Source organism: Triturus cristatus, chromosome 1_2 (genome assembly GCF_964204655.1).
Source record: "Triturus cristatus chromosome 1_2, aTriCri1.1, whole genome shotgun sequence".
NCBI classification, from domain to species: domain Eukaryota; kingdom Metazoa; phylum Chordata; class Amphibia; order Caudata; family Salamandridae; genus Triturus; species Triturus cristatus.
Window position 1 is genome coordinate 103015104 of NC_140580.1, and position 27301 is coordinate 103042404.

Consider the following 27301-nt stretch of genomic DNA (forward strand, 5'->3'; position numbering starts at 1 on the left):
TTCCGAGCTATTTGCATTGTAAATGATAATGTCTTTTACCTATGTTTTTTGGTTTGGAGTGTAGTGGATATATGAACAGAGACACAGATGCAACACTGTCTAGAGGACTAAGAATGGGGAATTACCACTGGGACCAGAGAAGCAGCTGCAGCTCTGTCTAGAGGACTAAGGGTGAGGAATTACCACTGGGCACAGAGACACAGCTGCAGCACTCCCAATTCTGTTAAAACTCTTGAGCAACGTTAAGTACAGGCCTGTAAACTGGCAGCAGACCTGCAGCTATATAATTTCTGCTGCACAAACTCGTGCAACTAGGCGAACTGGCAGAAGAGACCTGGAGGAAACGAAGAGGTACTATTGTATTTACAAGGAAAGTGAGTCAACCGGACCCAAAGACACCCACATGGATGCATGAAGGCATCACTCTAAGTCACAATGAACCAAAAAAGAATATAGGAGTTCAATCAAATAAAATCAAAGCTTCATTCGATTTCCATCAGACCAATCATAAAAGCACAGCAATTCATTTGATCGAATTTCAATTCATAGGAGTTTAAACATGACACAGAACCTTTCTATACATAGGACCAGTGCAGTCTAGAGATTGCTTATAGTAAAAGTTGAAAGACATAATAGCTCTCCCTTTAGGATCGCAAAAAAGCTTTTCTTCCATGAAAAATAAAGTGTACTTCCTAACATAAAGTTAAAGACCTATGGTATCATGTTTCTCATGGGAGTATAATGTTTATAGCTTCTTCTAAAGCTTGAAAAACTGGGGGATTTGTGAAATGGGGTGGAATCGAAAAAAATGCACCCCTCCCTGCCTATTTGCAACACAGGACTGGGGAGTTTTAAATCGGTCTCCGAAGGCCGGTTCGCCTCACGACCTGAAGTCACAAATCGCAACACCAAGATAGACCGTTGGAATGCGACGCTGCTGTGCAATGGAGAAATTACTTGTGTTACGGGGATTCACATTCATTGTGAGCATAACATGTGAAAATGCAAGGTATTTTCATGAGAAAATCTAGCTATAGAGAGCGATTTTACAATGTGTTTGTGGAAAATTTGATGGTTCCATTTGAAAAATGACTTTATTTTAACAGTGAGCAGCAGTGAAGCGAGATAAGGTTCCAGGCGATGGTGAGAAAACATGCAACTGGTGCCAATCGCAGGGGTGTGCATGGGGCTGGGGGAGCAAGCGGGGACACACACATTGCCAACAGTAATAGAGATTTTCCCATTAGCCTGCAAGGGCGCTCCCAGGGCCACATGCATTATGTTATTTTTCAATGGTGCTATAGCTATTAGAATGTGGTGACCCTGGGGGTTCACCAGCTATCCACGCCTCACCTCGTAAATAGTGGGTTCTCTCAGTCTGGCTCTGTTCCTTTGCTTCACTCCTCTTCGGCACTGAAACTGCATTATCACATTGGAACTGTGTGCTCCCCTGTGCAGAATTCCAGCTCACTTCTTGGCAATCATCCACAAGGCCAGTGACTTTCCTGGAGAGCGCTCACGAGCCCAAGTAGCTTCAGCCCCATCCAAGGCATGCGGAGACGTGATGAAAATGGTGGCCACTGCCACTGGGTGGAGTGGCCAGATTGCCCCACGTTGCACAACACCATGCATCCAGTGCGGGGCTTGCATTTAAGAACCGATGCACACTGGGAGTTGTAGTCTTTGGAACTAATTGGATTAGTGTACAATGAGCCCAGTGCTGGAAACATTGTGTCCGGTTGACATGAAAGAGTTTTGCATCACTGCTACCACGTGGAGGAAACCATTGGATTTTGGCGTCAGCAAAATGTAACATAAATTCATATACATTTTAGAAGGGATTCTCTACAAGATGGGCAGCCCTTAAAGTTTAGAGGGGCTGGTTCATATTGATTGCACAACTGCCGATGTAATTCAACGTGTAGATTTGCACTTCGTGTCAAGGGACACAATGGCATTTGCACTGTCAGACCAATGCAATGCAAACGTGAGATTTTGCCATTGGTGAATAGCCATTGGTCTATTCACGTGTCGGTGCAAAGGTCAGTGCATTATTTCAAACACGGATATGTTGGTGCAAAACTGCACTCAAAATTGCAAAGGCTCCTGGGGAAAAGCCTGGAACCCCTGCCACCATTACATACATTGTATTTGACATTCAACGAGGCCTGGTGTTAGCAGACAGTGTTGACATGTTAAGTGAAAGGACTTGGTCACTTTTACCTAGCTAGTTCGAGTCAAACTTTAAATTATCTTCTTCTGACATTCAGGCCAAATCCTCTTCTTTCAAATAAAATACTAATTGCAATGCTTTTGATGTTATTGAGCTGTGAGAACCTTCTCTTTCAGTTACACTAATCTGACCGAAAATGTCGATACATTTTGCCACTAGATCTCCAAATATACACTTGTTATATAACTTTGTACACTTCGATTGTGGTCGTTTTCACTCCTTAATTATTAAATGTAGAGTCATTTTATTCTGTTATTTAATTTCCCAGGAACCTAGCTCCAGAGAGCTGTGGAGCACTTTACAGAACATTCTTAGACAGGAGCACCGCAGTCGCGAGCTGGTAAATATAAGGCAGAGTGCAAGGCAAGGGGCCACTTTAAAGCAATAAACAAAACTGGACGCGAAGGCAGACAGGGTACGGAATCTATGTGATGGAAAAGAAGGTGGCAATTTGTTCGGGTCACTATTGGCACACTGCTTTTTTTTTTATTTTTTACATCAGATAATTGAGGCACAAGTGAAAGAAAAATAGCCTTGTAATCAAGAGGCAATGATAATTCTGACCCAGGAGTAGCGGTATAATAAACCTGCAGCCTTCACAGAATGAGGACTAGAGGGCATGGGTTTTAGCGACTTCCGATAGGATTTTTTGGCAGCTGCAGCCTGGTCTGTGAAGTGTTGTGCGTGGGTATAGGAAGCGCGTGGGAGCTGCTTTTGCAGGCACAAAACAGCCAGCTGCCTGCTCTGAGGGTGCTGCAAAATGAAGTCACTAACAACTTTCCTTCCGGAAGTGGGTGAGAGCGCCCTTGGAAGCAGATGGGGTCTGGGGTTATGGATATTAGACATCGTGGGACATCTGAAATGTGATGGCAGGCGCACTGGTGATACTGAAACGAATGCCATTTAGGCTGGTTTTGTTCTTGCAATGCCTGATGATACATAGGGTATCTGATTCGTTCTGTGCTGATTCCTCGGACTCTGGGACCTGCCCCAGATCAACAAACTGTCAGCCTGATCTGTAGTGCACTTCTGGCCTGGTGCTGCAGCACGTCCATGCAGCTAAAATAAACCTATTATCCCCAACTGTAGAACAAGAAAATACCAGACAGGTCTGTGGTTGTGACCTTCCAGATGACATCATGGTGTTCCAAGCCTATTCAGAAATGTTGCGTAGCTAGAAGCGACCGAGCGAGCAGGAGTTGTGCTAACACGCCGTACGTGTGCACATCTGCTGTCCCTCGAGCCCTACGCGGTACTCGTGCACATGTCCTGTTCAAGAGACAGGGAGGGAGGGAGTGAGCGAGTAGGAGTTGTGCTAACGCGCCGTACGTGTGCACATCTGTTGTACCTCGAGCATCCCTCGAGCGCCGCGGTACTCGTGTACAGGTTTGTCACCCTTCGGACTTAAAACCCACAACAATAGGTCTCGCCAAGGCGAGCAGCGCATGCGCTGCGTCGCTAGGCAAGACCTAAAAATGCATCTGAGTAGCAACGGGTGCAGGAAGGAAGCGTGTCCTGATTCATAGTTTACTGGATGTGGGTAACACCTGAGAAAATATTTGGGAGAGATTTTGGAAAACCGTGAGAATTCATCCTTCCGAATAAAACGCAAATAAAATCTATTAACACTTTACCCTCCCTTTCATGAAGATTGATTTTTTTAGTGTTCCTGGTTGTTTCGGAAAAGGAAGGACTGTATGTGCAAAAGAGTGGGTACAAGCATGAAAAAAAAAAATATTCTTCTGAAAAACTGTGATCCTTCTTGGTCAAATGAAATGGATGAACTCAGTTGGATCATGGAAGCTTGCATATATAGCAGCAGAAACACCCTTAATTTGTAGCTAGGTTCTAGTTCTATAAAAACACACACACGCGTCACCATACTCACTTTCTCAGTTCCTAGGTAAGAGTGTATAGAGATCTGTGGGCTGAGATGCTGTTGATTGCGAATGGAGGATTAGAAAAAAGGTTTGCATGTGGAAACTGGTACGTTACCCACGAAGCCTTCTATCTAGTAAAGAACAGTTTACCGACTGAAATTTCTTACACTGTTTGGTAAACTGGTCGACATTATGGTTCAGTGAGATAATGTGAACTGCTGGGTCTGATATGTTAATAACATCAACTGGCTGATTTCTGATGTTGTAATGTCAAATTTTGATAAAATGCTTTTCCTTTCATTTTGCTTTCAGTGATGAATGTCATAACTGTTGAGGATTATAAGAGCACCTATTGGCCAAAACTGGACAGCGCCATTGAGCAGCTTCTCACCCAGAGTCCAGGAGATTACATTCCCATCTCCTATGAGCAGATTTACAGGTGAGTGCGTGGCCATAAGCTGAATAACAGTGACTTGCAATCATTCTTGTGTCCTTAGTGTGCTCTTTTCAGACATACTCTTATTGACATTAACTGTTCATTGAGGCCATTTGACACCCGCTCAATAGCGATGTCAACATTGTTTAGTATGAAATTAACACTATTATCTATACACGTGCAAACATGTACCACTTCTAATTCATATGTATATTTACTTTGTGTACATACCCAACCACTTAGTTACCCCTCTGCTCTGCTGCATCAAGGGCTATACCAAAAGGGTAACTTTCATTGGACTAAAGGGGCAAGATGTAGGGGTATCCTCTCTCAGGGCAGAGGTTGGGTACATTTGGGAGAAATTTGAAAAAACGTACTAAGTGGTGATTTTGGCTGAGGTGGGAGTGGACTTCAGCCGCCAGGATTCCATCTGCTTCCTACGGCCTCATAAGGCACAGCTGTTTCCCACAGCGCGAGATGCTTCACCTCACTTAGTGGTGATTTTCGCAGAGCGGGGGGAGTGGACTCCAAACCCCCCAGGATTCCATCTGCTTCCTACGGCCTCATAAGGTGCAGCAGTCCAGCAATCTCCCGCAGCATAGAACATGCCCAGGCAAAGCCCAGGCCAAGGACGGGCCCATCCACACGAGGAGGCTTGTCTGGACTACCCATCATGACCCTTTCATGAAGATACCAGTGGTTGTTTTGGTTACTTCGGTTTTTACTTGCTCCATTCCGGATTGACTTCTAACTTTAATTTTAATCTTGTTTCTTCATTTTGCTTTGGTTAGTTTAGCATACACCCACATGTTGCGATGGTAAAGAAAAAAAAACATTGGGGGTCAAATAGTAATCACCCCTCCTGTGAAAAGTACCTTAATTGACCGCATGCTGTAAAGGGCCGTGAGGGTTATTAGCACCAAAATTGCATTCACAGAAAGGAGACTTTAGCTGATTATGAGCATGGTGCCCCTGTTATCATCAATGAGGCGAACACAGGAGACTCACCCGGACTGGTTTCGGGGAATAACATGCTCTCAAATGGCTCTAAGGCAATTTCTGATACTGCAGGCACATTTGACTCGTCCACTTTAGCCTCTTGTCAAGCTGCTAGATTTCCTCTTTCAGCCAACAGAAAAACAAAGTGAGTAACCCACAGCAAACAAAAGTAACATCTGATTTGTCAACCCAGGCCAGCCAAACTGTGGAGATTGAGTTAACCCCCATTGGTTATTCGCCTCACACTGTTTCCACGCCTTTGATAGGGGCTTTGGAGATTTCAGCGCTGGACCAACTTTGTGTCTATCGTATCCTGTGATATTTGCTGTAACAAAATGACGGAACTTCTCTATACTAAACTTTCCCTTGTCATTTAGCGGCTCAAAGCCGTTTAACTGCAAATTTCATTAATGTCAGGGTAACGTAGTCAAGCAGAGTCTGACAGACAAGGGTGCAAATTCTCATAAGCTTGCTATCATACCCCTTTCAAGCAGTTCTACATTTTCGTACCCTTCAAGAGCACTTTAAGGGTCCACTTCTAGCCGGCCTAGAAAGATTCATTTCCGCTCCAAAGCTTAAGGACAATGTCCTTCCTTGGCAGCACCCTCTTCCATCTGGCGAGATTAGATGATACTCTAGGGGGAAATGATTTTCCTGCACACTTTTGTTCAGAGGGACAACCCCGAAGTGAGTCGCATTTAAACGTAACCCAGCCTAAAATATACCTTCTGACAGCCGCACGTCCATACATGGTTATTCTGATTGGAGTGCCTCTTTTGCTCAGATGGCAGGCCGAGACGAACACGGAGTTAAGCAATCAAGTCCTGGACTGGCTTGTACGCTATAGAGGGTTCCATTTTTCGTTTGCTAAAGATATCTTGTTGACTTACAGAGTTGGTTAGATTGGGCCTGGCCTAGTTGTATCGGGGTGGGGAAAATTGTGTTGTTAATTTGCTATCTCCTTTTGTAGTACAAAGTCTTTTGTTCGGGTTTCTGAGCATCAAGGTGATGAGGGGAAATAACTCTTTTTCCTCTAGACTTTTTCTATATACCATGCATTTTGTCTCAGCAGGCATGATAACCTCACTCAGACTTCATACCCTCAAAAACATATGCGAGTACTCGAGTGGTTCCCCCAGTACCTCCATTGTTCTACGATTAGCTGGGCAGGAGCCTGACCCTCATCTTAATATGGGGGACAACGTTCCTATACCTCTCTCAAATTGTTTCGATGTCCTGTCCAATGTGGATTGACTTTGAGATGGAACAAAATAGGGTAACTCAGCTTTGAATCTCTTGCATACTTTGCATGAGAATCTGGAAGTAAAGGTTCCGGTACGTTCTGACAGGAGAACTCTCTGATGGAGCACCCTTAGCCCGTGGTGTGCATCAAGGATGTATTTTGGCCCCACTCCTTTTTATTATCTATATTAACAATGTGTCCTGGTTTAAGCCACTCAAGACATCACTATGATTTCCCTAGTTCCTGTACTGGAACAGTTCTAAGCAGATGAGGCGGTACTTATGGCACGGACTCTAGAAGCTCTATGCATGTTGGTGGAATCTTTTATATCCTTTGAGTGACCTGGACCTGGTTGCAAAATATGGGAAATAGCGTGTGTGTGTATGTTTGTGTATAGATGTGTGTGTGTGTGTATATATATATATATATATATATATATATATATATATATATATATATATTTTTTTTTTTAATCATCGCAATATAGGGGTTCTTATAAGGAGGAATTGTTACCATCCACGGTACCGCTCCACTAATACTAAACTCACATAAAGGTAACCGGATGGTCTATCTACTAATCTCACAAAAATGTGTATATATACTAGGGAATGGACAAATGTATTCGTTAAGACGAGAACCCTCACTCGCCCTAAGGTGACATGCTTCATCATTGGGTTCCCTCTTACACACCTTGACCGCAAGGTGCACAGTGCGGGCTACAATTCTCCCTCAGCAGAGGAGCGTGAGGTGTTTTACGTCATCCAATGTAGGTTAGAATGAGGGGCAGAGTGCAAAAATAAATTCAAAAAGTGAGTTAAAGCCATCTCCTGGATGAACAAAGATATCTTTTAATAGTATCTTCAGTGGATAGAGCTAAAATCAGCAAAGTGAGAAACGGGGATATGGATGTTCTCCATCCGGTTACCTTTATGTGAGTTTAGTAAAGAAAAAATTAACCGATTTTATGGTGAGGGGACACTTACAGGGCAGTGTGAATGATTTTAACTTATCTGGGGGTTGTTTTTAGTTTCTCTAGTTCTTGGCAACCACAGATCCATTGCTCATGACAGAAGCTCAGCAGGGCGACGGGAGCATTATTTAAATTGCCCCAGGCAGGGGGACCGTTTCTCTCCCTTTTTGAATATTTATAATGCATAGTGTGTATCTGCAGGGTTATACGTTGCTGGGATATGGGGTGATAAGGCTTTTACCACTGTGCAGATTGAGGAAAACTGTACACAAGCTTATTTACTATGCACTCAGGGCTTAACCTCCAGCGTATATCCGACAAAGTTAAGTTACTTGTGGTCAGTGTGTAGGCCAATACTGAGTCTGGTCTGAATAGAGATATCATTATAGACTGCATCAAACTAGATAACGGCCTCTTGGTTCCATGGCTGGCTTATTTACAAAAACAATTAACATACAAAACCTACATGATTTTTATTGATGCATCTCCTCACTTTAAGAAAATGTGATACGATGATGATGAAGCACTGCTTCTTAGATTTATGTCCGTCCCAGAGATTGCACAATGAGTCAAGCAAAAGTACTATCAAAGAGTAGTTCACCGTCTTTGTACCCGAGGAGCTCGCACGGTGTCCTGTCATACCACTATCTCGTTGGGAGAGATCTTTACTGTTTCGCTTTGACTGGTACAGTGTGGCTGCTTTTGAGTTATTCAGCTCCTTCGGGGTTGCCGGTATCTGCTTGTCCCTGCGATGTACTGTCTGAGCAGACTTTGATGCTGTTAGGTTTTTTGTAAATGTTATAAAATGTATTTTATTTTATTTGCTAAGCCGATTTTTAAATCCTCTGAGGTTCAGAAAGTGCAGGGACGCACAGTTTTTTCTTCAACATTCAAACAGTTATGATGCCTGTTATAGTGTTTGTGCGTTATTTAAAGCAGCAGTGAGTTGCAGGAAATCAGTATGGGTTAATGGTTTTTACGACTTCGATTGTGGGAGGTTGCTTGAAATGATTGTGTATTGGGGGATTGTTGTAGATTTAATCTGTTTTTTTTTTTTTGGTGGATTTTTGTCTATTTTATTTGAATGCTGATTTAACCCGTTCCCCGCGACGGAACCGCTCCGTCATGAGCCACGGTTGCCGTGTGCTCATGACGGAGCGGTTCCGTCATGCCGCGACCGTTGGCGGCCGCTCCGCCCACGCGGTGCTGTTTCCCCGCCTGTGCGGGGGGACAATGCAACTGGGCGGAGTCATGACGGAACCACTCCGTCATGAGCACAGCTCAACCGTGGCTCATGACGGAGTGGCTCCGTCATGAGCACAGCGCCACCGCGCTGCCCCCCCACACCCCCCAGCACTGCGGCGGAATTCCCGCCGCAGCGAAGGGGTTAATACTGTAATCCTTTCTCTTGAATGTATTATACGCATGTTTATATTTATTGATGTTCCTTTTTGTGTGTCGAAAAAAGTATTAGGAACTGAAAAATAAATATATCCTTCCTCACCTGGCATTCCAACACCTTTGCTTCTGCTTGCAAATTTGGAAGGTAGCATGCGCAGGATTCACTTTAGGTGTATAGCTGTAGTAATTCATGATAATGAACTTCCTAACGAGCGTGGAAGTACGTAAGTGTTATGGAGGTGTGGGCACCAGAGTACGCTGCCTCAAAATAGTCAGTGTGATGACCGAAGGTGAAATACGGAGATAAAAGTACCCATCTGGCTTGTAAACCCACAGCAGGAGAATCATTTTTTCCCCCAGCGTAGACTGCTACTTTAATCCAAAGACTGCGGGCCATGATGAAACTCCGTGCAGATCTTGAGATGAACCCTCGTCATCTTGCTGGCCGTTAACAAGGGCAGCACGGAGTGTTATCCTGAAAAGACTGCCTTTGGATCAGTGTAGGCTGCCAGCGTCCAGGCAGAGACAGCCGGGGGGCGCTGAGGACTTTTAACTGATGCTTTAGCAGGTGACCTGAACTTTCTGTAATTTTTGGCACGAGCACAGTCATTTCAGCAAGGGAAAGATGAGCTCCTTTTTTCTTAATAAAGGAAAAGACATAGAGATTACGGCCTTGTGGAGACCTAGTGCAGTGCAGGGGCTCCTTGGGGTGCTCAAGCATCCAGGGCTTTCTCGGCCAGTGAATTGCAGCTGATCCCCATCCTCCCTCCCCCATCTCTCTCATGAGTGGTAAGGTGAACCCAAGGAGATGGGATCCACTACATGTGGAGCGTATGGCACTCTTTCCTCTGCACCTGTGACAGTGGTGCTCTATTCTCATACCCTGTCATGGGTAAACTGGGTGGCCAGCCTTCCAACTATTCGTTCAAATCCGGACACGCTAACTGGCCTGCCGCACAGTATGCACAAGCAGAAAATGTATCAACCCAGGCGGTGGCAGAGGTGAATGAAGAGCATGATCTTCACTGTCTCCTCGACATGAAACACAGGCTAGAGAAAATTGACTCTGAAATTGGCAACCTAACTGACCAGTTGGATTTCATGAAACAGCAAGCGGACAGTCGCAGCAATCGCATCGGACATCTGTTGAGAATGAAGCAAATGGCTTAATGAGAATCTTTTATGGATGGAAAAGGTGCTTGAGTCTATAAAAACTAAAAATGAAGACCTCAGTCTTATCACAGGCTAATAAATTTATCATCATGGGGTCCAGAAATCAACACCATGGGAAGGATGGAAGATTTTGTGGAACAAATGCTAAAACGTCTCTTTGGTCCTGCTAAGTTCACTGCTCTATTCTCGTTTTAGTGTCTGCCCAGATCGCTGGGCCCTTGCGCTCCCCCCGGGTCCACTGTTCACCCAATCATTGCTCGTCTGATTTAATTTCAAGGACCAAGACACAGTGCTATGACTTTCCAGCGAGCGCCTCGATCTCAACGATAGCAGCAATAATATTTCAGTATTCCCAAACCCTATGGTGGTGCAGACGCACTAGAGTGCTCCTCCCTATAAAATAATCTCTGCAGAAGACCAGCTACTTTAACAATCCCATTTACTGGTCGTCCACGCACATCATTACCGGCCCCAAGCAGGCCAACAATTTTGTTCAGAATAACCTGTCCAGTGCTTGTGAAGAGAATTCAAAAGTATTCCCTGGTCCGCTTAGTGACAGTAATTGAGAATTGCATCAACCACTTTATTAATGCTATCTATTGTTAATGTTTCGTAACTTGATCAGTTTGTTCAATTTGACATGCGTAGCTTGTCTTGGGCTGATCACTGTTGTAGTGAAATTTCACAATTGGTTACACTGTCTTGATGGGGGCTTATGACATTACCCCCCAAAATATTTTCCCTAATGAGGTGCACTGAGTAGTAGCAATGATTGTGCTGCAGGTGTATTTAGTGCATCATTGTGTGCTGTGAATTACATCCATCATGGCCCTCAAGTGGGCTCTGATGTCACCCCGCAGTGCGATTGTCTGGATCCCTCGAGGCACACACATCGCTCTGCTACCTTAACGAGTGTGATTGTAGGGTGTTGAGGATCGCTCCGCACCCTCTGTTTTGAGGAGTCATTTGATGGCATGTGTCATCCTGGTACCAACATGGGACTTGGGAGATCTGCACTTATCACATATAATAGCCCAGGGACCACTTATATGCACTTTAAACCTCTATTTCCATTTACCTACCAACTTCCTCCGAGTTGGGTGTTTTAGTGCCACAATCTGGCACTCAGAGAAATTCCTGATGGGGTTTCTTTTTATTGGTTCTTTTTTTTCCTTCAGTTTTTCTGCGTAACCTCTGCCATGTAGGCTTGCCCACATTTCACTAGTGTGTGGGTGGCTCCGATAGGAGTCATTTGTGGGTGGTAGATGAGTGGGTCAATTTACTTACTACTTCTAACATGTTGGTAGAGTCCGAGATTATCTCAGTGAGTCGAGCATGACATTCACCAATTAGAAGATGTGCCTATTTAGATTGATTGACCCTCAACATCCGGGGATTAAACGATCTGCAGAGAGCATGGCACGTGTTTGCCTACCTCAAGAGACACGAGGTAGACGTTGGCCGTGTACACAAGACACACCTAACTCATAACATGGAGACCAGATTACATGCCAAAATGGGTGCAAAATAGTTTCTTACTGCTTCTATGTCCCATTGCGCACCTTAAAGATAATCAGAGAGTGAGGTGAGATCTTAATCTCCATGGGGTGTTGCAATATAAAACTGACACTAGCCTTTATATACGGGGTAAACATTGACTTCCTGAACTTCTTGCGCAAGATCTGGCTTAAGATCATCTAAAATTGAGCCTGCAGGCCATCTAATGGGGAGGGAAGGGGTTCTTTTTAATATGGTGCTTGACTCTGTACCTGACAGATCTAGCACAAGGTGGTGGCCTCATCAAATGGCAGCACAGCAGTTGTGTGAGATTATTGGTGCCAACAATGACATTGACGTACAGCGAACTAGACATCTGGATGTGCAGGAAGGAACATGCCTTTTAGTATACACTGATCTGGTTTAGAATAGATTACTGGCTTGCCACCAAATATGTTGGGTCTCCCATGTGAACATCTGCTCAGAACCCTTTTAGACCATTATCCCTGCTGCTAGAATTGTGTGCCTATCTGAAATATGCAGCATTAACATGGCCGCTTCCCCTGTGGGTACTGCAAGACTTTGTATTTAGAGATGAAATGCAGCTGGCGATTTTTAGATTTATTCTCCCTGAACACCAGTTGTCACTAGAGCTTTCTCTCATGAAAGGCAGGTGGTTTTTTGAGATGCTTGTTTCGTCAAACAATTCAGCATTTGCAACACTTGGACACCATTGAGATAGCCTGTTTAGGTAATACTAACTGCCAATATCTAGACTGCCCTATAACCACGAAGAAATCATGTAAATTATTAGCAGTATGCCCAGTGGTAATACCATTGGGTCAAGCTAATGGTCCAGTTTTGTAAAGGGATTTCCCAAATATTAGCACCGTCCCTTTTGGCAATGTTTGAAGAAGCATACAAAACTGGAACTCTTCCTTCCACCTGCCCCACTTTCTGAGGTTTGATGCCCTCTCCTGTATTGCCATCAATTGGACTAAGCCAGTGATGTTATCCCCTTTGTCCATATCTTAGTGCATCTTGTAATATCTTTAAAAATTGTACACATGCAGTGTGAAAAACCTGGATGTTGGAAGTAGCAGAGTTATGCAGACGATTTTGCAAGACAACTATGGGACGGAGATCACTAAGTTGGAAGCCCAAATCACTAGATGGATCAAACTGCTCTTATCATTGACAGGCAGTCTGGTGCTAGTGAAAATGGGTATTTTGCCCAAACTCTTATTATTCAATAATATTCCTCTCCCCCTTCCCAAAGCATTTTAATAAGCTGACCTCAAATATGGTCTGGTGGGTAGTAGAGATTAAATGGGAAATACTGAATCTTGCTTTTGAACAAGGCGAAGCCCAGGTGCCAGATTTTGAGCTGCATTTGTGCACCAAGGCAGCCCAATGCATACACCACTATCATTTCTTTACACCCTTTTAGCTACATGTAGCCATATAATCTGATTGCATATATCCACAGCATCTTTTATTCATAAGTTCCTTGGCTGAAATTGATACTGTAGCATGCACTGTGTAACTAAGCTTGGGTCAGACTATGACACAGACCCATATTTAAACATGTTTGCATCCCAGTTTACCACTTGTGTTATACCAGAGCCTTCCACCAATGTGTGCTCAGGTAGAATATCATCAACTTGAAACCTGTTATCGAAAGAAACTGGGGACTTTTATTCTTGTGAGACATGTATCCCCTTCAGTCATATACAGGAACACAATGACCACACTACATTAGACATCTTTCTGTATTTTAGACCCTAGGAAACCTGATGAGCCTTATAAAAACATCTGACTCCACCACCCGTTTTTGGCCTATTGGAGGCTATAGTTTCCTGCCTTTCATCTAGAAAGAAGTTATCCAGATAATATACCATGATGCAAAAGGAGGCCCAAGCTGCACCGCTTCCGCACAATCAAAATGGGCTGGTGACCTCCACCTGCCCTAGACTGATGAGCAATGGGAGTTTGGTTTATGAATAGGACGGGCCCTTTTGCCTAACTATAAACTAGATAGATGCATATACAATTCCTCCTCACAGCACTCTATAATTCAGAATCCCTGCATAAGCTGGTGATCAGTGTCGCGTAATGTGTCAGGTGTTGAACTCTAAATGCTGGGTTTCAAAATGGCAATGTTGGACATAGGCCGTTACTGGCTAGAGACTTTGAATATAATATCCAACATGATTGGATGTATGATTCCGGCCACCCCTTAAGTGGCATTGTTGGGATGTGTGGGTGACATCCCTCCGTCCTTTAGGAAATATACTTCTATTTTCTGGGGAAAATATTAATTGCTGTTTATTGGGCATTGGCCCTTCCCCCAAGAACTAAAGACTGGCTCTGTGTTACATTAAATTGTAATGAGCAGCTGGAGGCATATTGAAAGTTGCTTCCTCCCTAGTTGAGAACCAAATATGTCTGGGACCCCTCTGCGGTTATTAGAGGGTCGCACTGACAATGTTGCATTGTCCTAATAGGCTATCCAACTCAAGAAAATGGATATCTACTGTGTCCGCATATGTCCTTGGTTAAGTACGGGTGGGCAGGCTTATCATTTTTGTGAATATGTAGGGAGTGTGATGTGATCCTCTAATAGCTGTTGCGCGGGAGCCATGCTGGCCTCATGTAGGTAATTGATTGTAAATTGTGAAATGAATTTCTGTACTGTATGCACTCAAGTCTGTAATTGTGGCTCCGTGTAATTCTGTTGTATTAAAAAAAAATCTAAGAAAAGTAAGTAGGTCTCAACCCAGGCATCTCTGGTATAATCAGCAGTTGCATACTCCCAAGAACCCAGATAGCTTATATTTCAGTTGCAAAGGCACAGGAACCTTTTAGGATCCTAATTACCTTCTGCTGTAGATAACAAGCTTCTTTCACCAAGCTAATCATCCTTACTTACTCATGGATGTGACTGAGCTGTTGCTGACACCTTCCACCAGCTGAAGAATGAATGGAAAGTTGAGCGATGCACAGACATTGGTCTATTGCTCGTGGACCAGGAACCTAGCAAGGGCCCATCCCCAGCACCTCATCCCTGAAGCATATTGTGCACAACCCTTGGCTATGCCTAGTGACCTGTGAATACAAGACCTAGTTTTCAGTTGTACTTTGCAGCCAGTCCAATATGAACTAGACCACAATGACTAGGATTTTTGTTGTGCCTAGTAGGTACTTGGTACAGGCCATGGGGAAAAAACTATTGCCATTGGTAGGAAACGGAAACAAAATAATCATTTGCAACTTGAGCAATATTCTGAATGAGTTGTGATGCGAAATGCCACTACTGATGCCATTTGTGATTTCATCTGTTCAGTCATACTCTATAGCATAGTTATAGGTATTGACTTTAAATTTGCGAAGCTGCATTACCACTCATCACAAATGGAGGTCCCAATAATGACTATATACACGCATCGATTACTGGTACTAACACCACCGTAGGTTTTTAGTTCTTTATTTTATTTTGATGGAGGATAGGCTTCTACATACGTTTGTCTTTTTCCATCGCTGCGTTGCCCTATCAAGAATGGCTTTAGTGTAATTTGCTTATGAATACCATTCACTATAGTCTCGGCATGAAATGCATTTCTAATTCTATTACTAGAAAACTGATTAAAGAGAAAAAGAAGCTAATTTCAGCACAACCACAAAATGAAGTTGAGTCCAACCAAATCAGGTTCTGTAATCAAAATAATCCATGAATTAAGTATTAGAAATTCTTGGCAGAATGAGATCAATGAAGAAACATCAAATGTGTATAATTAATCACATGTGATCCATCAATGAAGTCTTCTTATAATTTTATTATGGTCCAAACAAACTTTAAAAAGGTTCCCAGCACACGATTAGCCGACACGTGTTTCGTCTGGTCAACAGACTTTTTCAAGGCTGGAATAGCCGAATAATATAATGAATAAATAAATAATACATATAAAATACAAAACTAAACTAAATAAAGAACCCTAATCACCAAAACAATTCAGAATAATCATGTGAATTGATACACATCATAGCAAACACATTATATATTGGAAGAACAGACCTCATTATTACTATATATCAACATTAACTACAGATCAGAGAGAGGAAAAAGCAAAGAGCACACCGAACAATTGATGTGATGGAAAAGAAGGTGTGAGAAGATGACACCAAAGGACAAGGTATAGAGAAGTAGTGACCCGATCTTAGGAAGTGAATAGCGTAACTCATAATTGTTGTGACAATGGGAAAAGACTGTGAATAGACCTGTAACCATCAAAATAAAGGAACAGATATCTCAATACCCACCAGCTCATGGGAATACTGTAGAGTTAACAGAAGACAATAATGAGTGAACAGTCCGTCGCTGCATACAACAGTGTGCGGTAGAATCCATACACCAAAGTAAGCATAGATGTCCAGATAGTTGATCCAAAACTATAAATGGATCATAGGATAAACACGTTAGCCAGTAAATAAACTGAGGATGAAATAATTATGTATATCAAACTGAACTATAATCACCATATAGTTCAGACATAACAAAGGAATAAAATATTAGTTTCCTAAAGAATGACTACATAGAGAAATCTAAAGGCATGTAGATAATCCAACAATGATGAGAGAAACGCAAAAACAAAAAAGAAATTATGGTTTCAAAAAACATTTGCAAAGTAAAAGTAATAGAGCCACATATGGAAAGCGAGCAACTGTCACATGAAATATAGTATCTCTTAAGTATTAGTAAGACATCTCCTAAAATATAGAAAGAGCTCAAATATATGAGCCACCAAAAAACGCTGACCTAAAGTGTCTCATTCGAGTCAGTTAAATGAGGAGAAGCTAAATGTACATAATATGGTACAATAAACGGGTTACTATCCTCAATATAAGGATTCAACTTAGATAAGCACAACATTAACAACACTATATTGTCTAGAAGTAGATATGCGTCGCTCCACAATGTGATTATAAACAGATTCCAAATACGAACTGAAATAATGTAATAGTCATAAAGTAAATAGAACCAAAGTTCGCATAAAAAACGTAATTCGTACATAAAGTGTAGATCAAGAGTGATCAATACACTCACCCAATATTAGGCTCCAAAGTGAATTGTAAGAGCACAACAAGAAATAACTCCACTAAGAAAACGTAGGACTCAGCGAAGAAGTGACGAACTGGTTGGAGTAAGTAATAAAAACCAATATACGATGCAACTATGGTATGTTGCAATCTAAAACCAAAAAAGTATCAATTACAAACTGCGGTTGTAGCCCAAACAAAACCTGTCAATAATTTACTAAAGTGCCAATGAACTAGTGCGACACTTACCCAAAGTCTGTAACAGAGTATCGATAAACTCCAATCCTATTCGGAATAGACGAAAAGTAGAGTAAGCAGCGACCGCGTCTCGGCTACTCGTTTTAAATAGACAAATGTGGAACATGTGACAAGGTCACAGGACTGCTACCAAAGGTGTAATACATGTCTTCGCAAATGGAGGGAATAGCGAGGCGCCATCTTGGAACATCTACCTGCCAATAGTAGCGCAGGCAAAAGTCCCCAGTTCAGCCATAGTTGCCCGTCTAAAATAATATCAAAAATAAATATTAATGAAATACCCAAGAGAAAGTAAATGAGAACGGCAGCCACGTTCCAACAATCAAGAATTCAACCAATAAATACAGCACATATAGAGATGTCAAAAACTAAAATTAGCGGTTAGGTCTGGCTTGACAGCGCAACCATCGCCAAACCTTGCATAATCACCAAATAAAGAATTTTAAGAAAACATGCCACAAGCAGGGCTTTAAGTCTCACCACATTTTGGTTTACTTGAGTACAACCTTTGATTTGGCAGAGTTTGTATGCTCCTTACGAAAGAGTGCTTGTTACTCTGTTATTGGTTTGTGAGTGCTATCTGCTCCTATCCCATGTCTGCAGCGTTTACATGTAATCCTACAGGAGAATGTAATGGTAAAACCCTCCCCCAGGCATTCATAGCACTGGTAGAGTTTTTCCAGCAGACATGCAGCACTTGCCGGGAGGAGCATCGTGATGTAGTGTCCTTGCATGTTAACTAGAGCAGGTATATAAATCTCTTCATTCAAGTTGACTGAACGTCCCCGTCAGGATGCATTGGCCATCTTTGGTGAGATGAATATGCTTATGAGGCGTTCGTTTGATAGAATTTGCTGACTAAATTATGACTTTGGAAGCAAACCAAAATGAAAACCTGTAGAACAAGCATTGGCATAGCCAATAGGTCTCGCCTTTGGGACCTTATAAGTGTTTAGCCATGCAACAGCTGATGTTGTTGCACCAAGGATATTGTGCCGCATAACTAAATACTTACAAGGTCCCAAAAGCGAGACCTATTGGCTATGCCAATGTTTGTCTTGTATGTTTACTTGGCGCGCCCTGCTGAGGCTTTCCTTTCAATCCTTGTATACCAGCCTCCTGTTGTGTGTGTTCTTGCACGACATATTATCTACAATCTGCAATCTTTGCTGTGCCAATGCATTGACCTACTCAGAGCCCACACAACGGCAAGGTGCACCTCTCTACAGCAGTTCCAGGCACTGCTAAACAATGCTTGAGCACTGTGGGCTCAAAAGCATGCACAGACTTTGGAATCTTGTCACTTAAATGCCTAGAAGGAGTAAGCCTTCTCGAAGCAGCGTCCATGGTGCCCTTTTAAATCTTTTTATTTTTTTTATTTTGTTAAAGCACGGGCATAGCAAAGTCATACATATGAAACAGTTATTGCATTTGGCTGGCTCAATACTCTTAGCACGCATATCCTTGTTACAAACAGTACATAATTGATCACAGTAATCATTCCACACAGTTCTTTACATTCCCTCCCCACGTCAATCCGAAACGTCCTCATTTGGCAATTCAGGTGGGTCACATATAAAGCCCCTATACTTGTTCCAGGCTCCCCATATTCTCCCCCATTTCTGGGGACAGCCTCGACATGGTGCCCTTTTAGAGGTTCTTGTAAACTGTTCCTCTGCACATCCTGCAATAAATCACTTAGTGTGTGCAGTTTTAACAAAAAGACACGAGGGAGGGTGGGAGGGGAAAAAAACAAAAGGACAGCAGAAAACGCTGTGATGCAGCCAGTGCTGGGCATCTCGTATCGCTTTTTTTTTATATGGGAGTGGTGAATACGGACAAAGGGAGGGTGAGGGTTAAGAGTGGAAGAAGTAACATGGTTGGAGTGGTGTGGAGTGGAGTGGTGGGGAGAAAAAACACAGCTGAGTGGGAGTGGAAAGGGAAAGACGACAAACTAAAATTAAGTTAAATGTTAGCAACTGCAAGTACATCAGAAATGGTCCGCATCTCATCAACAGAGGATCGGTAACATGCCGAGTCTTAGGATGAGGCGCTTGGTCATATGGGCTCATAAGAATACACACTTGCATTAGTAGGGACATGTACTGCGACAATTTAGGCACATAGACTTCAGGGCACGAAAGTGAAAGTGAAGGCAATCGCGAGACAGGCAAATGTAAACTAGCTCGCGCGGCCACGCAAATTAAAAACAGATGGCCCCTGCACGCTGCTGCTCGCTCCCACAAGGTGGATGCCGCCACACGCACGAGTGTTTGAAAAGTGCATGGCTTGACCTAAAAAAGGAGTGTCCTGAACGTAAGCAGTCGTAGGACACAAATAAATCTTCAGGGAGGCACAAACACAAGGAGGACGAAAATAAGCCCACACAACCAGTCTTAGAAGCAGAATTGGCTGAGTTTGTAGGTTGCTTTATTAAAAGCATGCCATTTTATGCAATGAACACTACATTTTCTTATTCCCTCTGCACAGCAATTGGCATGTGCAAGGCAATTATATAAGAAATGTATGTAAATGTTTATCTGCCAAGTGAGTACTCACCCTAGGGTTCAAAGCAACATCATACCCTTGAGCTTCTTCTCAACGTTCACATATTGATTTCTACAGATAAGGCCGACAGATAGCTATTGACGACATGTGAATGTTTCTCAATCTTTGATATGACTTAACTTTACTGGATACCGAGTTGCATAGTTTCAGGAGAGAACAAATTACACGAGTAAAAAAAAAAACGCAAATGTAGACCACAACTTTCCATGAGAACAACAATCAATTAATTAATTGAAAATGGTTGTTAAAAAATGATGAGCGTTTACAGAAACTGAGAGCCATGTTCAGTGAAAGAGTAGTGGTTGGTTAGGGTGATGGTAGTATGGGCGAGAGGGATAGTGGTGAAGGGTGAGGGGGTGGTGTTGGTTAGAATTGTGGGAGTCGTATGGTAGTGGAGGAAGAGTAGTGGTGAGGGTTGAGAGGGTGCTGGAGGTTAGGGTGGTGGTGGTGGTTAGGGTTGCGGTGATAGGGTAGTTTGGTGTTAGTGCTAGGGTAGTGATGGGTAGACTGGTGGTTGATGTTAGGCTGGTGGTGGTTAGGGTGTTGGTGGTAGGCTGGTAAGTGTAGTGGTGTGGCAAGGGTGGTGGTTACGGGGGTTGTGGTTACGGGGTTGTGGTTACTGGGTTTGTGGTGGTTAGGCTGTTGGTGGTTAGGCTGTTGGTGGTTAGGCTGTTGGTGAGTGTGATGGTGGTAGCACTAGGGTGGTGGTGGGTTCTTAGGGTAGGGTAGGGGTAGTGGGTAAGGTCGTCAGGTTAGAGTGGTAGTGGTTAGGATAATGTGATGAAGGTCACAGTAAGGTGGTAGTTGCTAGGGTAGTGTGCTGGCTGTTATGGTAAGGTAGTGGTGGTAGGGGTGGTGGCATTATTGGTAAGGTGGCAGTGGTAGGGTGGTAGGGTGGTAAGCTGGTTAGGGTGTTGGATCAGTTGGTGGTAGAGGATGGTGGAAGGCTTGTTACGGTAGTGGCAGTTAGGGTGGTCGTGGGAGTGGTAGCGAGGGTTGTAGTGGTGATTAGGGTCAGGTGGTATGAGTGGTAGGGCGATGTGGCATTGGTAGGGTGTTGGAAGTAGGGGTGGTTGGGTGGTGATAAACATATTGATATGTGAGGGGATGGTGGTGGAAGGGCGATGTTGGTAAGGTGGTGTGGTTGTTGTAGATGTTGGTAGAGTGGTGGGCTGGTGGTACATATACTAACGTGGAAATGGGCATGGGGCAACAAGCACTACAGGGCAGAAAAAAGAAAAAATAAGTAACTCAATCGGAGCGTGAGTAGTGGAAGGACACTAAACAAAAAGAAGCAATCCGTACTTGATCCATGCTCCAAGGAAGACCGAAACAAAGTGGAAGTGAAACCAGGCACACTGGCTAATCAGGAGCCAGCAAATAAGAGTGACAATTAAGTCAATGAATGGTAAGCAACCAATGTTCGTAAACAAAATCTCTTCCACTGTCTCATGCAAGACCTAAAATCTAGAAAAGGGGAGTTCCTAAAAGTGTTTAAGGAGACAGAGGTGCTCCTGAGCTACTTCTAAATGCATCTAATCCACATGCCCATCAGTCAGTGCTGACATTTATACTGATATTCTAACAGACACAGGCAGTATTGGGTGCCTCAGAATTCAGTCAAGACGAAAGTAATCAACGGGGCGAGAAAACACAGCGCACATGCACTTCCAGCTCTAAATTGGAGCCCTGTGTTACAGGAAAGCAATGGCAAAATGTATTTAGATACTTCTATCTCTGAATCAATGACACCAATTAAATGCCTCACTCTGTAGCAAAAGCATTTACATTCAGGAGAGGAAGTCGTAGTGAGAGCATGAGGCAGACGATATTCCCCTTCCATCTTTAGTTGGGCTTAACGAGCATCCATTTGAAATTTTAGCGACTGACTTTTTTTTAACTATGCACTAATGATGTGCAGTGCATGCTGATAGACGACGACACTAGGAATAAAACATATTCATTGCATTCGTGTATGTGATGGATTAACTTCATATTCGATTCTTCACATACTACCAAAAAAGGATTTATACGGAAAGATCAAATGTGCAGAGAAATCAATACAATTTGCTAACAAGTTTTCAGTAGCAATACGGAGGTGTGCAGCAAGTCTTTATCCTATTGGAGTTTTAAATACGTTTATTTGAAAGTGGTATGAAAAATCCAAGTGACCAAAAGTAGTTTTTTTTTCCCTGCGCAGCTATTCAGTTTTTAAAAATACAAGTGTCAATATTGGCAATTTGCTACTTGAAATACATCCGACACATTCTTAGTCTCCACATGCTCCTATTCTGAACAACATGCGTTTCTGTTAATGGATGTTAAATGTGTTTGTCTATTGACCTAGACTGAACTTTTAATTCTCCATATTTGAAACGCCAGTAAGTATGACTTCTCAGAAATGGAACCTTAAAATTTTCACATTTAACATCCATACTGAAAAACGTTTCTACACTACTTTGTGCCAATACTCTATTTTTCTCTCTAATATGACCCATGAAAGCCAATGTTATTTACTCAGACAGCCAACTGTAACAATACATTGAATTAAAGTGGTGAAAAATAATGTCATGCAGTCCAGAGGAGGTCTTTTGGAATACTAGAGGACACAAAAATACTTGAATTTTACAGATTAAACACAAAGAATCAGAAAACAAAGTTTTACTTGTGATAAGGTAATGAGGAAAACGAGAGAACAACTGAATCTGCCCTACAATGGGCAATGTCCACAACACGCACGCAAATAATTGTAAGGGTCAGATGTCATGCAAAAATACACAAAGACTATAAGACAAATGAAACCAGCATTGGCCGCGCGGAATGCATAGATGGGGGCTGCAGCAGGAGGGAGTTGTGTGCGCGCACTGCGCGTGAAAGCACTTAATGAGCCATGACTGCTTGTAACTGTAAAACAAGGCTTAATGAGATAAGAAAGGCAGATGGCGGCTGCGCGCGTTCATGCGCACATGCACGCAAGCTTTAGGCCTGGAAAAGCTTGTGGGTAGCACTTTGAAAACCCTCTTACTAAAAGTCGAGCATGCAGCGCATGCGCTGCTCTAGACCCGACCTAAAAAGCAACCACTTCACATTGCTGCTATAATTCATCTGTTCCCTAGAGAAGTTCCTTACCATTCCTTGAGGGCAGAAGTTTTCTTCAGTCAGTAATGCTATTTTGCATTTAGTTCAGCAGCAAAAGGGTTGTCGGGAGCCACCCAACCACAAACCTCTGAGCTTAGCGGCACTGTTTCTTTACAGCACCTAATTGTCCCGATTGGTTGGCTGACCAACGTTACATCATGCTAGGGTGTGTCTGCCATGTTATTGATAGAAGCATACTCGCACACTGCTTAAAGTCCCACTTTTACTTTTAAACTGTATCTGTGAGGGTTAAGTTGCGTGGGCAGTGTTTGTTACAATGGTCCTGATGTTTCCAGACCCACTGCTGCCAGCTGTCTCATCATTGCCATGTGCCTGTTAGTCCAGCAGAAGCCAGACGATAAGTTGGACAAGCCTGCTCCACTGCTGAGTAAGTCCAGCAGCGCCAAGGCACAATTCTTCCACAGTGGCCACTTTGTGGTGGTAGTGCTACAGAGTCACCTCCCATGTAAGTTTGACAGTCAACTAGCAGATCTGCAAAGACGTATAGCTTTAACAAGGCAGCACCTCCTGCCTGTCGAACACGTCTCTTACCAAGCTCTTCAAATGCTTGACTTTGACCTACAGGTAAGGACACCTCAGAGAGACTCTTGCCTCTGAGATCGGGGATCGAGGGCATAATAGATTTGACAACACCAGCCTTTGTAAGAGCTGGCATGATGCAGCTTCTGGTAACTGTCACAAGAGCATGGAGGTCCTGGTGCATGCACTTATATCTTAAACGATGGAAGGTGTTGTACATGTATTACAGATTCTTGGATGACATAACACGGGGACCTGTATTGCACCGTAGGTATGCTACATTAATGGGCCCCTCATAGGAACTAGGACGTCTGTTAAGAGCCATGCAGCAGGCTGTGCCACATGCCTTGGAACCTGTTTCAACCTAAGATACCAGTTGGGAGCTAGCTTCAGCGTCCTTGATCTTGTGAGCCATGCTACAACCTCTGATGCCTGCTAGGGACCATGCTACCGATTCTGACATGGTCAGGGTCCATGCTTCTGCTGGCCCTATCATGTGGCACAGCCTTTGACACTGCACAGGATCATGCTACAGGTTTTTACAGCTGTCCTGGACAATGGCACTGGTACCTTTGTTAAAACCTCTCAGCTGGGGTGGGGTTGGTATCGATACTATCAATCTCAAGGGTACCCACCAGGTACGGATAATGACCGCTCACCAGCTTTGGACCATCTACTGATATGTTACAAGGTCACCCTTCTTACTTACAGGGCCCATGTACTAACACTTACAGGGTCACCAGCTTTTCGCTGGCTCCATGTTACTAGAAAGCTGTTTCTATACTGCATCTTGCCCTGAAATGTAACAAGCTTTGGCAAGGCCAGACTGTGTTGCGTTGCCTGTACTTGGCAAAGTGATGCTAATTTGCCAGCATTGACTTTATTGTATATGTAGTTGCATGCCTGTTTAAAGGGGTGAGCTGCATATGACATGAGGCTTATGGAGGGTCAGCATGTTTAGAGGCAGGCTAGGTAAGTACTGTGTATAGGGTTCAGATCAATAAGATGTACTTTGCCAGGTGTCTGTGTGATTGCAGGATGAAAGGTGTGCCTTTGAGTGCGGGGTATACAATGTGTGCTTGAATGAGTGTGTGGTTCAGTGGCCTTTTTTCCTGATTGTGTTTGCGCAGGAATTGGGAACACAAGTTTAGCACTAAGTACTGCATCCTCCACAACTTTCCCTATGTCCATTTCAACAGGTCAATACTACTGCAATTCACTGGAGGCAAATGCCCAGTAAACAGCATTTATTGGTACTGAAGCGGAATTTGGTGTAGGAAAGCATAGAATTCTCATGTTCACCCCCATTTGTATAGGGAACCCCCATTTGTATATGGAAATTCATTATAGCGGTTTGTCTTGATAAATACGAATCCCTGGGTATTCGTTTTTTATCTGATAAATATCTCTTCTCTCACCTGCCCACTCAGAGTGAGGGCCCAAGTGCCTCTGTGAGTGCAGGTGAAGGGGTGTATCCACGTGAGTGCAGATGGAGCAGTTTGCCCATGTAAGTACAGGTTCAGTGGTGTTCTTGTGTGAGTGCAAGATGAGTGGTGTGCCTTAGTGAGTGCAGGGTGGAGCATATTAAAGATGTCTTGCAATTGCCCATGTTTGTTTTTAAACTTGCTTTGCTGTTTTAGGGGTGTTAAGTTGTGTGCCTTTTCTTGGTCTCAGTCTTGTTTCTTGTTTTCACAGTTGTGTATATAAATGTGTTTGCCAGCAGCACTCGGAACAGATGTACAGCGACCTTATCAAAAAGATAACCAACCACTTGGAGAGAATCTCTGAGGAGCTGCAGGTAACGCTTGCATTCTTTTTTTTTTTTTTTTTTTTTTTTTTTTTTTTTTTAAATTTTTTATTGAAACAATAAATCAGTTACAGGCATGGGCCTACAACCACCAGGGCCGGCCGCTAGATTCAGAAAGGATCGTACATTAGTTAAGGCAGTAGGCGACTCCTGGGGCCCAGCCCCGTAAATAGCTCAGGATAGCTCGAAAGAAGCAGGAGACATACATTTAACATAAATAACAACTAAAAACAAAAGGCGAGGCATAAGGGCGAAAAGCGTGGGTCAGGCTACATCCGGGGGACTCTACTCCAAACCTTCAATTAGCTATCAACAGGAGGGAGTACTGAAAGATCGGGGGGGGGGTAACGGGAGAGGAACATCTATATTCGATTATTACATCCAGTTGCAAGGAACCATCAAGGGTCAGGGGGACAAGGCAATATCGGTGTCCACTAGGGGGGGGCGTACAGATACCCCCACGATACGCGTTCCATTGCCCCCAAATTCTACCCCATGCCCCGGGTTTACCGCGGGCCACATACACAGTCTTCTCCCTGAACATACACCAGTCCATGTTCTCCTTCCATACTGACACGGTGGGTGGCCGCTGGGAGCCCCAAAGCTGCGCAATATCCCTCTTGGCAATCATGTATCCCAGGGCCGCCCACCGAGTCTGGGCCGCGTTATAATCATTGGGCTCCCACACATTCAAGACACAGCGACGCACCTCCGGCAGCAGCGCAACCCCGGTGACTTGTCCCATGACCCCATGAACCCGACGCCAGTATTCCGCCACCTCCCGGCACTCCCAAAGGATATGGAGAAAGGTGGCACTGAGGCCACACCCCCGCTTACAGAGCCCATCTTCCGAGAATCCCATCGAGACCAGACGGGGGCCCGTCACATACACCCGGTGGAGAATCTTTAGCTGGACCAGGCGGAGACGGGCTGGAATGGCTACTTCCTTGGGGGACGATAGTGCGGACTGCCAGTCCTCGTCGTCTAATTCCACCCCGTCCCCCGTCCACGTCTCCCGAAGGCGCACCAAGAGGTCAGCCCGATTATTAATGAGTTTTTTATAGATTAAAGAGATAGTACTGTCGGGGACATGACCATCGAGTATGCGGTCCTCGAGGGGCGAAGAGGCAGGGATCTTGGTCCCCTCCCCAAAGACAGAGAGCAGGGCGTGCCGAACCTGGGCGTATCGGAAGAACTCCTTTTCCGTGAGTTCGTATTCGCTCTGGAGCGCCGCGAAGGTCTTAACCGCGCCCTTCATCCATAAGTCTCCCACTCTACTGATGCCAATCGTGTCCCAACGGTCAAACCCCTTCGTTGTCCAGAGGCTTCCCAGTCGGTCGGAGGCAAATAAAGGAGTAGCACATGTTAGTCGCTCACTCCAGCCCATGGCTGCATTGGCCGCCTTCCAGATCCGTACCGCGATCTTAGTAGGGCCCGTCAGGGTCCGTCCGGCCGAGCGGGAGTAAAGCGCCCTGTTATAGTTCCCACCGGGGAGCAAGAATTTATCCATCTCATACGCCGGATTCAAGCCAGGCGCATACGTGGCATGGTTAATGGCCGATAACTGCGAGGCCCAATAATACCTGCGAATGTCGGGAAGCGCGATGCCCCCGTCGTACCAGGGGAGAGTAAGCTTGGCCAGGGCGATACGCGCCCGTCCGTCCCACACCAGTCTCCTCTGCAGGCTCTCCACCTCCCGAAAGTAGGCCACTGGAATGATGTCGAAGGAGTTCTGAAGTGCATAGAGGAATCTGGGAAGGGACATCATTTTAAACAATGCTGCCCGACCCAGTGGGGACAAGGGCAGCCTACACCACCGCGCCGTGTCTTCCCTCAAACGCCGAAGTGGAAGCAGGAGATTGTGCTCATAGCGAGCCACCGGGTCCAACGAGACGTGTATCCCCAGGTATTTAAAGCCGGACAGAGATATTTGAATCGGAAGCCGAGGCGGCAGGAGAGGGGGGCCACCGGAGATAGGATAGGCACAGGATTTAGACCAGTTAATCGTGAGACCCGAATTTCTCCCGTAGGAAGTCAGGACATCGAAGAGAACGTTAAGCG

At 44.1% G+C, this 27301-nt stretch overlaps 1 protein-coding gene across 3 annotated transcripts in view; it reads left to right on the forward strand.

The window, feature by feature from the left end:
- CACUL1 (CDK2 associated cullin domain 1) overlaps nt 1–27301 on the forward strand; it is a 330048-nt gene that overhangs the window by 67173 nt on the left and 235574 nt on the right. For all 3 annotated transcript variants that reach the window (XM_085602995.1, XM_085602999.1, XM_085602988.1), the window contains exons 2-3: nt 4426–4552; nt 25129–25231. In XM_085602995.1, coding sequence (XP_085459121.1) covers nt 4426–4552; nt 25129–25231 — 230 coding nt within the window. The remainder of the gene's footprint in view (nt 1–4425; nt 4553–25128; nt 25232–27301) is intronic.